Source organism: Thalassophryne amazonica, chromosome 12, assembly GCF_902500255.1.
Source record: "Thalassophryne amazonica chromosome 12, fThaAma1.1, whole genome shotgun sequence".
Classification (NCBI taxonomy): Eukaryota; Metazoa; Chordata; class Actinopteri; order Batrachoidiformes; family Batrachoididae; genus Thalassophryne; species Thalassophryne amazonica.
The window spans coordinates 24,508,470-24,521,612 of NC_047114.1; the positions used below are offsets into that span (position 1 = coordinate 24,508,470).

At 39.8% G+C, this 13,143-nt stretch overlaps 1 protein-coding gene across 4 annotated transcripts in view; it reads left to right on the forward strand.

Moving 5' to 3' along the window:
* The window catches only part of LOC117522086 (CREB-regulated transcription coactivator 1-like), a 75,874-nt gene that overhangs the window by 23,545 nt on the left and 39,186 nt on the right, over positions 1–13,143 (forward strand). For all 4 annotated transcript variants that reach the window (XM_034183459.1, XM_034183460.1, XM_034183458.1 and 1 more), the window contains exons 3-9: positions 3,080–3,205; positions 4,048–4,109; positions 5,964–6,058; positions 6,642–6,724; positions 6,807–6,847; positions 8,762–8,952; positions 12,593–12,738. In XM_034183459.1, the coding sequence (XP_034039350.1) occupies positions 3,080–3,205; positions 4,048–4,109; positions 5,964–6,058; positions 6,642–6,724; positions 6,807–6,847; positions 8,762–8,952; positions 12,593–12,738 (744 nt within the window). The remainder of the gene's footprint in view (positions 1–3,079; positions 3,206–4,047; positions 4,110–5,963; positions 6,059–6,641; positions 6,725–6,806; positions 6,848–8,761; positions 8,953–12,592; positions 12,739–13,143) is intronic.

Genomic DNA, 13,143 nt, shown 5'->3' on the forward strand with positions numbered 1-13,143 from the left:
AGGAGTCAGAAAAGTTCTCGATCTCGTCACTGTCTTTGCTGAGGTCTATCAGTTCCTGTTGTCAATCTAACAGACAAAGACGGGACTCTCCACGCTGTGACGTCACTGCATTACGTGACCTCTGATGGAACGCTGCCAGCGCGCTTTCCAAAAAACACACTTTTGAGAAGTTGTACAAACTTTATTTCTCAGTGATAATGATTAAAACCACTTTCAACTTACTATACTGTATGTATATTTTTGATATTTATATCAGTTTTACCTAATTTTTTAGGTGTTATATCCACTTTAAAGCCAAGGTTGTGATTGCAAAAGAGTTTCTATAAAAAGTTAGAGAGTCAACATCTTATGATTTGGTCGTGAAAAAAAAAATTTCAATTATAAGACTTTTTTTTTTTTTTTGCTTCAATCCCTGTATCCAACACCAATAGTGGACAAACTGGTTGTATTTGTACAAAACCCAAAAGTTATTTATTGACATAAGGTGATGAAACTATGCCTTCTGCGTACAGTTTAAAACGGCATACAAATGATACTTAATGGGGCCTGTCACACCTTGACGATTTACAACCCCAATTCCAATGAAGTTGGGACATTGTGTGAAATGTAAATAAAAACAGAATACAATGATTTGCAAATCCTCTTCAACCTATATTCACCTGAATACACCATAAAGACAAGATATTTAATGTTCAAACTGATAGACCTTTTTGTTTTTGTGCAAATATTTGCTCATTTTGAAATGGATGCCTGCAACACATTTCAAAAAAGTTGGGACAGGGGCAACAAAAGACTGGGAAAGTTGATGAATGTTCAAAAAACACGTAATTGGAAACAGGTGAGTGTCATGATGGATATAAAAGGAGCATCCCTAAAAGGCTCAGGCATTCACAAGCAGAGATGGGGGGTGATGAATATATATTAAATATTTTTTACATTGTACACAATGTCCCAACGTCACTGGAATTGGGGTTGTAGCCTGCATATGCTGAAGTATGAAAAATTTGACGAATATGCTGGCGTACATCAAATAAGTTATGGGTAAGTTTTGTATAAGTTAAAAAATGATGAAACACATTGGTATACGTTGCAGTACAGCGAGGACATCAAAGCATTTTGTGCATACATAAAATGTTCGACATATGGCTCATACGTCCTGTATAGGCGGGCTATAAGTTGTAGGTAAGTTATGTGATCATTGACACACATTCACACAACATACTTGTGAGTTATGTCGAGATATCTAGTGTACCCAAAATCTATTTCTAACCTATGAGTAACATGCTTTTAACCTATGCGTAACTTATATTGAACTTTTCTCCAACGCATATTGAAATATAAATGTATTCGACACGTTGTGGATGTCCAAGGAACTTACTGAACATGCTATAGTATAATGGTGCATTGGCAGCATTTAGAGGAATTGGTATAAAAATACAGTTGACAAGGAGGAACCCGTCAGTACTCCTCAGGATTCCACAGTGAGCAGCAGAGTTCTTGGCTGCATTTTTCAAAGTTTTTCTTCTGCATGACAGTGATGTTGATACTGCGGCAGTGATGTTGATACTGTGATGTCTACTGCAGTTATGATTTGAATCATCAAGTGGCAGCCTTTTTAGAAGCTACAACATGTGATCTTTGGCGATACGCTGCTGTGCGCATGAGTTAAACTATTGTTGGGCATATGTTGTGAATGCTGGCAACACACTAAGCATTTGTTGGTATAAGTTATCGAAACATTCTATTTAAGTTATTAATACGTTATGTCTGCGTCCAACTCTTTATGTATATGCCCAGAATAAAGAAAAAACAAAAATATCGATAGTTCAGTATATGCCAGCATTTTAGAGAAATTTTGATATCTTGCATATCCTGGCTAAATCGTCAAGGTGTGACAAGGCCTTTAACATTGCTATGAAGTTTAGAGTATTATTAGCTAAAAAATATTGCAAAGAGTAATATGTTATGTTTGCATATGCATGACTTTGTCGGAGATTGTGGGTGTGTCCTGAGACTTCCTTTGCGATCTCAAGAAAACATAAAAGGGTTTTCATGATTGAAGATGAACCTCCGAATTATTAATGTACATATTTTCTGAGTATAAGTCACAGTTTGTTTTTTTTGTTTTTTTTTTGGAGTGTTTTTTGTTTTTTGCTACTTTAGGAGGTCCTGGAACTTCTGGTGTGGTGTATACCAAAAAAATCATGTGTTTTTCATTTTTAATAGTAGTATTTATGTAGGGTTTTCCCAGGAAACAAAGCACTAAACAAAATAAACTCCAGTCATATAAGAATAAATGCTAGTCTTAAAAGTACACTACAACAAGCACCAAACCCCCAAATTAAAGAGCTGATTACAGTTTTTTTTTTTCTTATAGTGTTTCTAACACTGTGGAAAAAATAGTAGTTGTGCGCACATCCAATCCTGATTAGGCCAGGCGCAGGATAATCAAGAAGATGTTGGGAGTTCTATACCGGTGTGTGGATTTTCCTTCTTTTTTGTCTAACACTGTGGGCCAGAAATCTTTGTGCATTTGACTTTCTTTTATTCAAACTGTGTCAAAACATCCATTATTTTATTCTATTGAACATTTATTTGTCGGTCTTACTTGTCTTGAGAAACTCAAAGGCCATATTTGAAGTAACAGCACAGGCTGTGGTGTGCACATGTGCTACATTGAGTTTTTGTTAGTTACTCCCCCCTCCCCCGCAAACACAGTGTTAAAAAGTGAGTTCCACACAAAAAAATGCTTTGACTTATATCTGTTTTGTTTGTTTGTTTGTTTGTTTGTTTTTGTCCTCTTCAAGAGCCATTTTTTTTTTTTTTGACAGGTGTGATTTCAACTCCAGAAAACATGGTAGTTATATTTAAGAGTAGTTTAAATGTGTCCTGACAATATCAACACAGTAAAACCTGTGGGAATGTCTATATAGATATTAAACTGATTCTTAGCAGTTTTGTTTTTCTGCTGTGAGAGGTGTTCATGTCATGAAAATCCATGAACGAAATCCATGAACAAAAATAGTGGAATCGTAGACGTCAGATTGATCCTTTTGATCTCTTGTGTCTCTGTTGTCAGAGTTCAGGGCTGGACACCAACAGAATGACACGACATCATGGATTGGTAGACCGGGTCTATCGGGACCGCATCCGCATTACTTCACCCCACCGAAAACCTTTGTCTGTTGACAAACACGGACGCCAGATATCCTTTAATGTTGTGCTTACATAAATACTGAGGTGTGGCAGGGTTCTCACCAGTATTTTTTCACAACATAGGGGTGAACTTCACGGGGTATAGCCATGCGATGAGCATTGGAGGCGCGACTATTGTAGGAGGGTTTCCCAGAAAAATTTGAAATTTATAACCCTTTGAAACACCATTTCCTGCATTTTGAGGGCCACTTTGTGTTGCTAACTGGGATGCAAAATAATGTGCGACATGTCCTTTTAAAAAATTAGAAAACAGAAAAACACTGGTTAAATCACAGCATAGGGGATCCAAATCACAGCAAGTGGCCTGAATCACAGCGTAGGGGAGCCATATCACAACATAGGGATCCCCTATGTTCAACTGTGCTGGTGAGAACCCTGTATGGTCATGATTCTTGCCCCACATACTGGTCATTCAGAACTACTGAGTCTCATATAAAAAGCATTGGTGAGTATTAATCTCTGGCCAGTGATGTCAAATCACTGGCCAGAAAGGCTTCACAGTGGCTCAACAGAAGATCCGTATTGTGATCTAGCTCTGGATTCTTGTTGATTTCTATTCTTGAAGTTATTTATTTATTTTATTTTTTTTTTTGATTGATGTGACACAAGGTGTGCAATTTAAACTTTCTTAGTTTTTAGTCACTACTTGTTTGTGTGTGTATTTTTTTAACTGATTGCTACTCTGTTAGATACATTAATCAAGTCCAATGTAATCCAACGTTTCCCTTCAATTTTTGCAGTCTTTCTTATTTAAAGCTTTCATATAAGTCCGTTGATTTAGCATGTCAGATTTTCAGGGTCCAGCTGTGTTTCCTTAACCTGCAGTCTCACATTGACAGTTGTCCATATGGCTCCGTATACCTGTCACCTCCACCCGATACCAGCTGGAGGAGGTAAGCCATCACTCTCAAAGTCCCTCTTTCAAGTCCCTCCAGACTCACACTTTAAATATCAAATGTATTTGCTGTGTTTAGTCTCAAAGAGCTGGGAGACAAAAAGCAACCTTCTTAGGCAGCAATGACATTAATTCTTAATTAATTTTTTTTTTTTTTTTTTGCATTGTCTTTTATTATTTTCATACTTGATATTTTATTTTATCTGAATTCAGTTCAATTCAAGACCAGAGTCATCCTGAAATATAAAATGTTTAATCATGTTTTGCTTTGTTAAAATTCTTCTGAAACAGTTAAATTGACTATGGATTCCTAAAATAAATAAGATTTTAATTCAGCTGCCTGTGTTTGTCAGTCACCTGTCAATCACTGAATCTCAGGGAGATTACGAGGTTGGTGAAACAGTTTCTTCTTTCGGCTGTTCTTCTTAGGGGTCACCACAGCAGATCCAGTGCTTTGTCTCACCCTCTCCTCTTCATCTTCATCTGTCACTCCAACCACCTGCATGTCCTCCCTCACAGCGTCCATAAGCCTCCTCTTTGCCCTCCCTTTTCTCCTGCATACTGACTCCACCCTCAGCATCTTTCTCCCTATATATCCTGCATCGCTCCTTTGCACGTGTCCAAACCATATCAATCTCGCCTCTCTGACTTTGTCTCCAAACGTTCCACCTGTGCAGCATCTTCTGTTCTGCCACCTCCAACTCTGCCTCCTGTCATTTTGTTCGTGCTACTGCCTCTAACATGTACAGCATCGCTGGTTTTGCTACTGTCTTGTGAACTTTACCTTTCATTCTTACAGAAATCCTTCTATCACTTTTCTCACTTTTCTGAACTTGTTGTACTCTATTTATACTCTCTTCTTCACCTCTCTGCTACACTCTCCATTACTTTTGCATAGTTGACCACAGGTATTTAAACTTGTGTACCTCCATCACCTCTACTCCTTGCGACCTCATTATTCCACTGCCCGCCCTCTTATTCATGCACATACCCTCCATCTTTCAGCATGGTTCTGACTGACTTTCATTCCCCTTCTCTCCAGTGTGTACCTCCACCTCCCCATGATTAGCTCAACCTGCTCCCTGTTTTCACGACAAACATCCAGTCTAATCTGCATTATAGTCCACGGAAACTCCTGCATGATTTCATCTGTCAACCTGTCCATCAGCATTGCAAACAACAGGATTCGGAGCCGATTCTTAATGAAGTCCCACCACCACTTTTAATCCATGCATCAAGCCTGCCGAACATCTCTCTTCTTTTGCACTGCTCTTAGATCCTACACCACCTGTCACTCCCAACCTCTTTGTACCAATATATAATAGCTAACATAAATGTCATTCAAATTTATGTCACTCAAAAAATAAAGCTCTGTTATTGTTGGAATATCCAGCATCACGCAAAGGTTTAAGAGCACCATTTCTGCAGGGAAAGTTCATGAACATGGTGACATAACACCTTAATTTCTCTGTAAATCACACAAGTTATTCCCATTAACCTGATGTAATTCTGAAAAAAATGCATTAAAGTTAACTATCATCTAATTGTTTCATCCTCTTCATAAGCCCTTCTAATTTAGTGAAATACAAGATGATGGCATTTATTGATTTTGAGTCACTGAGTTAACACTTTGCAGGGGTGGGGTAATTTATCTCTCCAGTCAATCACTGCATTTTTCAGGGTATATGCCTAGGCTTTTCCAAAGCCTGGAAAACTCATTCCCAGTGGGGATAGTGTTTGCATCTCCCTCTAGTGGTTGTGACACGTGTGATTTTCTGTTCCAACGTGTGTATCACCAGGGTTATTTGTGGTTCTCCCACACTCGGTGTTAGTTTGGTATTTTGTGTTGTAGGACAAACTCTGACTCGGCGCTACACCAGAGCACACTAACTCCTGTCCAGCATGTCTCCTTCAGTGGTGGCTCACAGGAACTCCAGCCAAAACGAGGTACTGTTTCATCATCTCTTTTCTTTTACATTCAGCCACATTATATACTTTAATGTCCAGTAAATATCACAAATAAAATACAGGAAATTGTACAATCTTGAGTTATTGTTGAGATGTGTTTTAATTCATTTAAGATTATCATCTGCGATCGCTGTTTGTTTGTGTCTTTGTTTTATTTTTTTCTGCTGCTTGTGATGGTTCAGTTGTGTGTGATTAAAGCCTTGAACGAGGCTTTGATGACGGAACAGGAAGATGATTGCTGAGTGTGACTGGTGTGTCTGGCAGTGACAGCTCCTGAAACAGCTTGATGAATTTTGAATGAAGTTGTTTTGAATATTTACCCAAGTTTTTTGTTTCAACATTGTTTGTATTCTCTTAATTTTTTTTATTATGCCTGCCAACGGACTGGCAGAGGTCATGTGATGGACTGTATTACAAAGCCTTGATGGCGATTAAAGTCAGAACTGTGTCTGTGGGTTGGTGGAGAAGGTTTGTGATCCTCTAATTGAGGACGTGTGATGGTGAGTCTTAGGATCAGTTCGGCTGGAAACAAGAGAATGAGATGCATTTCTTTTTGTTCCAGTTCTCTTGCTCACTGTACCAGGGTCTGAAGCAGTCAAACAGATTGATGAAGATGGACAAAAACAGAACTGGGATTGCAAAAAGGTCAATCATCAACACATACATCTTTGATTATGCAGCTATCTCTGCTATACACGCTTGTTATAATTCATTGTTTCCTCTTCAGGATTTTGAAGGATCTGAAACGTGCAAAGTTCCTGGAATCAAGTGAGTGTGTTACTGATTTTTCCTCTGTTGTGACTTTAAGCTTTACGATTAATGAGAATGCTTTAGCATGTAATGAATCTGGGCAAGGACCCCAGTGCAGAGAACCACAGGTTGAAAAGGTTTTATTGTTTGCAGTAATTATTTGAACAGCTAACAGCAGTAAGATGGCAGACAGGAGGAATGGCCAGAAAGAAGCTCAGGTAATCAGTCCAACAACAGGTAATGTGTAATCAGAAACGCATAGTACACAAGAGAGCAGAGCAGAACCTAGTATAATTTGGCGACCAGAAGTTGTTCTAATGGTGATTAGATGAAGACAAAAACCCAGAAGCTAAACTAACTTGAGTGAGCACAGGGAAAATTAAAGTGTAGGTGACACCAAAAAATGTGTACACATAATCACTAAAAATGATGAAATGTTGATATTTAAAAAAAAATCCTGTACAATAAAAGTCAATGATAAGTGCGCAGGTGAAGGATAAACAACAGCTGTCTGAAGCCTGCGCTCTATTCCAGTCCTCAGCCGCGGCCATATTGTTGCTACGTCATCACCAGAACGGCACCTGCTGATTCAAGCTTAATTGTAAACACAGCGCAGGTCGAGCTGGTTTTGGACGATTTGGTTTTCTAGTGTGGAGCTTTGTTTTTAAGTCCAGTCTGAAAGTGTTTCTGAATAAGCTGTGGAGGACACAGCCTTATGGTTATGAGCCTTATTTAGATGACAGTGTGGGAGACTAAACCTTGGAGGAAAACCTTCTGTGACGATATTGACAGAGTTCAGAACAAATAATGGTGATTATAAAATAAATAAATACTGCAGGTGATTTCGGCATGGTGGTGGAGGTGATACTTCTTTGCCAGCTCTTTGGTCTAATCAACTGACTAAAAAAAATAAATCAGTTTTATCTGTGACATCAAAAAAAAACTGGTGGTGTGGATTTTTTATTATGATTTTTTTCTGAGAAACAGGTACATTCAAATCTGAAAAATGTCACGAGTGACTGAAAATATCAGCTATTTTTAAAATAAATATTGTTTCCTTCTTGAATAGTTAGTGTACTGTACATTAGTAGCATAACACGTTATTATTAAATATTAAAACCATTCACACAAGGAATAAATAATATAGTCTTACCTGTCTGTTTCAGTGAGATCATCTGAAATCGTATCCACCTTTACAAAACAATGCCTGAAAATAATTTAATTCGTTGTCCTGGCTGAAGAAAAGTCCATGATGGTTTGAGTTTCTACTGTACTGATCCGCAACCGGCACAGTCACCTACAGGTGTGATCTGTTCATTGTGTCTGCGGCTGATGGATCAAGTCCCTCCTGTTTGTGCTGCAAGTTAAGACTGTGGAGAAGCGGCCGAGACTGTGCAAGCGCGCTCATCAAGAAAAGTGCTCCATCTGCCAATCAAAATGATTCTGTCGGCGAGACTTAACCATTCTGACACATATAAAAACGTGCATCACCGACTCAAACCACTCGGTGGAAACGGGCCTAGCCTGAAAAATCCATAAATTAATGGGACTGTTAAGGTAATGGTTCCGGCGGTGATGTCACTTCCTACTTCTTCTTCAATGTCGGGACTCGCCGGGAAGTTCCTGGTTTTTAGTTCAAAATCCGAATATGTATCTCTTCAGTAACTGCGCACCAGGAAAGGATACATTTCAAACTTGTTTAATTTTAGTCTTAAATACTCAACAAAAAAAAAAACATTACATATTGTGTCACCTACACTTTAAGGGCATGAGTGATAAAATATGAAAAGATTCCAGAAGTCACAATGGCTTTTGACATTTAATCAAACCAATACACTTCTATTCGTTTATCTCACAGTGGAAAGCTGACAGCTCATTACACTTTTCCCTGTGTGCTCTGCTGCATGTTAACCGCACCCTTCTTTTGTTCAGCATATTCCCGTCTCCAGACCAGCAGTCGAGCACTTCACTGATACCAGCAGCTCTCAGTACCGGGGGTTCACTGCCCGACCTGACTAACGTCCAGTTCCCTCCTCCGCTGCCCACGCCGCTGGACTCAGATGATGGAACAGCTGTTTCCTTCAGCTCCTCTAACAACACACAAACCATGGCTAACACACAAGGTACCACCACAACAAAACAGTTAATCTAATTCACCCACATTTAGTACTTGTTTGGGTGTTAATTTGACCTCACTGCAGCTTAAGTGCAACATAGACAGGGCTGAGCCAGGTAAAAACTGTCATTTTTTTCCTGTCAAGGTTTTCTTAATGGATTCCGGTACTTCAGACCATACTAATCAAAATAAGATTTTGTGCCATCTTGAAATTTATCCAGAATCCAAGATGGCCACCAAAAATCCAGATGGCCGCCAAGATACATAAAGTTGGTCCTAAGTGGTAGGAACTTGTCTCGAGATCTGTTTTTTTTTTTTGCCATGATTTGGTGAGTTATGACGAAGGAAATAACAATTAGTGGCTTAAAAATCATAACCAGGCGTTTCCATCGTGCAAATCCAAGATGACCGCCGGACACGGTCCCCTAAACTTCAAAGTGTCAAATCTCCTATTCTAGAAGGACTACGGCCACACTTCTGGTGTCTATCCATAGGTTTTTATGGTCAAGGAATCCATTTCCACCAGTATTTTGCAAATCGGATCATGCAGTCTATCAGAAAATTAAATATGGCTGCCAAAGCTGTTGCTTTACTAGAGTAAATGGTCTAGGACTTGCTGTAATGGCCCAGTCACATGGCACTTAACAAAGGGCAACGAAGCCCTAATGTAACAAGAAATCTGGACTTTCGTTGACTTTCGTTGGCATCGTTTCACCTTCGCGCAGCTTCGTTCCTGCAGCTGGCGCTTCGTCAGGATTTTTTTAAACTGTTGAAAAATTTGAACGAAGGGCAACGAAAACCTCAGTCCGTCTGTGTTTCATTTTGCTGTCGTTCTTGACGTTTTTGACTTCAAAAACTTCAAATAACAGCCATTCGAGGCTTTGAAGCTGTGGTTTCCATGTTGCTTATGCGGCCACAGTGCCTCCTATTTCAGACCCTTCCCTGTCATGCGAACGCCTGCTGTTCTCCTTTCCTGGAACCATTTTATCGGCTTCTTTATCAGCTGCTCTTCAATGTCTTCATGTCCTCATAATGCACTTTCCTCCCCCCAACCAGGCAGCCGTTTTGCTGTTTTGGCCAGGGTTGCAAGCTTATCCTTGTTCCTACACCACTCCCGGACGTGTTTCCTATTGACTAGGAAAATCTGAGCAGCATGGTGCTTCCCCTTCTCTTCCACTTCTTTCAGAAATTTTACCTTGAACGCTGCTGAGTAACAACATTTGCATGGAGCCATTTTATGTAATTGTGTACCAACTGCTGCATGCAGGAAAACATTCTTTTCAAGTCTGTCCTGCTTCTCTTACAAGCAGTATGCATGACTGTACATACCGTAATGCCGTACTATGTACGAGGTCTGTGAGAAAAGTATCGTACCTTTTTTTTCAAAAACTATATGGATTTGATTCATATGTTTTTACATCAGCCAAGCTTGAACCTTTGTGCGCATGCATGAGTTTTTCCACGCCTGTCGGTTGCGTCATTCGCCTGTGAGCACGCCTTGTGGGAGGAGTGGTCCAGCCGCCTCGTCGGATTTTCATTGTCAGGAAATGGCGGAATGATTTGGGCTTTTTTTCCATCAGAATTTTTTCAGAAACTGTTAGAGACAAGCAGCTGGAAACATTCGAAAAATTTATTTGGCTTTCGATGAAAATTTTACAGGCTTCACAGAGAATAAGGAGTGTTCCTACAGCTTTAAGGACGGCCCACAATGGCGCACGGCGCGCCGTGCTCCGAGCCACCATCGAGAGGCAGAAACCACCACATCATTTCTAAACGGATGGCTGTGTGGAGCTGGGACCGTCGTGACCAATTTCTCTGGTTATCACAAGAGCTGGACATCAGCCATTTTCCAGCAGATTTCACTTTTAACAAGAGATTTTGTCATGGAAAGCCGCGCAGAGGCTTCGCGCGTCAGGACAGATTCGCTGATCAAGCGAGACAAAGGAACACCTCCGTTTCGGAGTGCCAGGGGAATTTCTCTTATACTCACTGGGCTGGTAAGCACTGAAAGCCGAGATAGGCAAGACGTGCCAAATCAACATGTGGATCCATATCAAATCTGCCTGGCGACTCAGAGGAAAAATGGAGAAGCGGATAGAAATGATATCAAAATTGATTAATGTATTTTTAAATGAAGGGTTTAATTGTGTTTTTGTCAATTCTTTTTTTAAGTTGAACAAATTATTGTTTTTTCCTATCGTTTTGTCATTTATTAAATGTGTCCCTTGTCAGTTGATGTCTGGTGCAGGAAAAAAAAAAAGCTGACATGATGTGGACGGTCAGTTTTCAATGTTAACCACATGGACAGTAGTTTACTTTACTGAAATATTTTGCACAGTGTTTATATTAAAACAGAAACCTCAAATGTTCCTACGTGTTTAAATCCAGACAACTCTGCAGTTAAATAAATTGTTTGTTGCTGTCCATACAAAGTTAGCCATATTGTCACAGAACACTTTCTGTGTCTTTCACAATAAGAGCACATGACAAACAAATGATGATTAAAAACATTGTGGAACTTTGATTGTATAATATGCTGGGGGTCACAGAATTAATTTATTTTAGGTGCACGTTGAATAAACTTTAATTAAAAAATATCTAATTTAATTTTGGGTGGGAATTTAATCTTGCAAAAGGGGGTGGACTGTTGCTCGGCCCTGGGCCCTTAGACGTGCAAATACAGTAGATTAAATGAATTTGTAAATAAATGTGTTAATGTCTACAGGGATTAAAGTTCTCCGTCTCTACGATGGATTTCCATCAAAAGACAGGGTTTACGCTGACACAAAATCAAGGCTGGACACCTGGTCACCAAAAAGTGAAAGTGGGCCTTTGTCAGCAGGGGCAGCATGGTGGCTTAGTGGTTAGCACTGTTGCCTCACATCAAGAAGGTCATGGGATCGATTCCCACTTGTTGCCTTTCTGTGTGGAGGTTGTACGTTCTCCCCGTGTTTGTGTGGGTATCCTCTGGGTGCTACGGCTTCCTCCCACATCCAAAGGCATGCGGGTTAGGTGAATTGGAACTTTCAAATTGTCCAGGTCTTCCTTGTAAAAGAGATCTCAATCTCAATGGGACTAGCCTGGTTAAATATAAAGTACCACCCCACTCCCCCCCCCCCCACCCCCCACCCCCATTTCAGATATCCTGGCTGCAGGCCTTGGATTTTAATTGCTATTGAATGAAGTAAAAGCTCTAGAAAAGTTGTTCCCTTAAAATGTTTTTATCATGAACTATTTAAATAATGTGTAGGTGAAAGTCTTTCTATAATATGATTTTGCATTTGAAAAGAGCAAGGTCAAGGTAAACTTTATTTCCTATTTGTGGATAATAAAGTTTATCTTGACCTTGACCTTGAACAGCAACAATGGTGAGTGAGTGAATGTTCAGCAGGAGAACTACTTGCTGTTTTCGTCGCTGTCTCCATCTTGTTTTGCCTTAATTCAAGGACGCAATCGCAAAAGGGTTTCTACAAAAGGGTAGATGGTGAACAGCTTATGATTAGTTATTTATTAATTAATTAATTAATTTGCTTGACACGTGTGGACCTCCATATTCTGAGAGCAGAGTGGTGCTGCTCCACAATAAATCCTTTGGGGAAAGTCAGCTCTATACGTTTCCTTCTGAATGTTTCTATGTGCTCTCATAGGATTGGACACCTCTCAGCCTATGGTCACCATGACAACGCAGCCTGAATGCGACAGCATTGTTTCTCTCATCCTGAATGCAGGAGATTCCCACCAGCAGCGTCCTGTGCAGCTCTCGCCAACATCTCCACCGCTCAGCCTGTCTCAGGTACAGCTGCATCCACAACCTCTGGATTCAGCTTTTCTGAATAAATCCATCATCCAGTCATGTACATGATGTCATGTTTGGATGGTTTTTGGTGAGTTATGTTTATGTTAGCGTTACAGCATTATGGTTGTGTTTAAAACCCCTTCTAAGCCTGTATATCCCATCGATGGGAAATTTCACTTTTTATTTGTGAGATACTGACAAGCCAAAATGAGGCAGGTGGTAGGGGGTTAAAGTAGATGGGGAGACTAAATGTTATTTGTTTGTTACTCTTTCATGAGCTGTTTGATTCTAAGTGTTTATGCCGCTTTCACTTGTTAATAAAATAATTGCATTGCCCAAAAGATATTTGGGAAAAAAACAACTGTATGTACATGCAAGTCCACCATCTTACCCTGCTGGCCA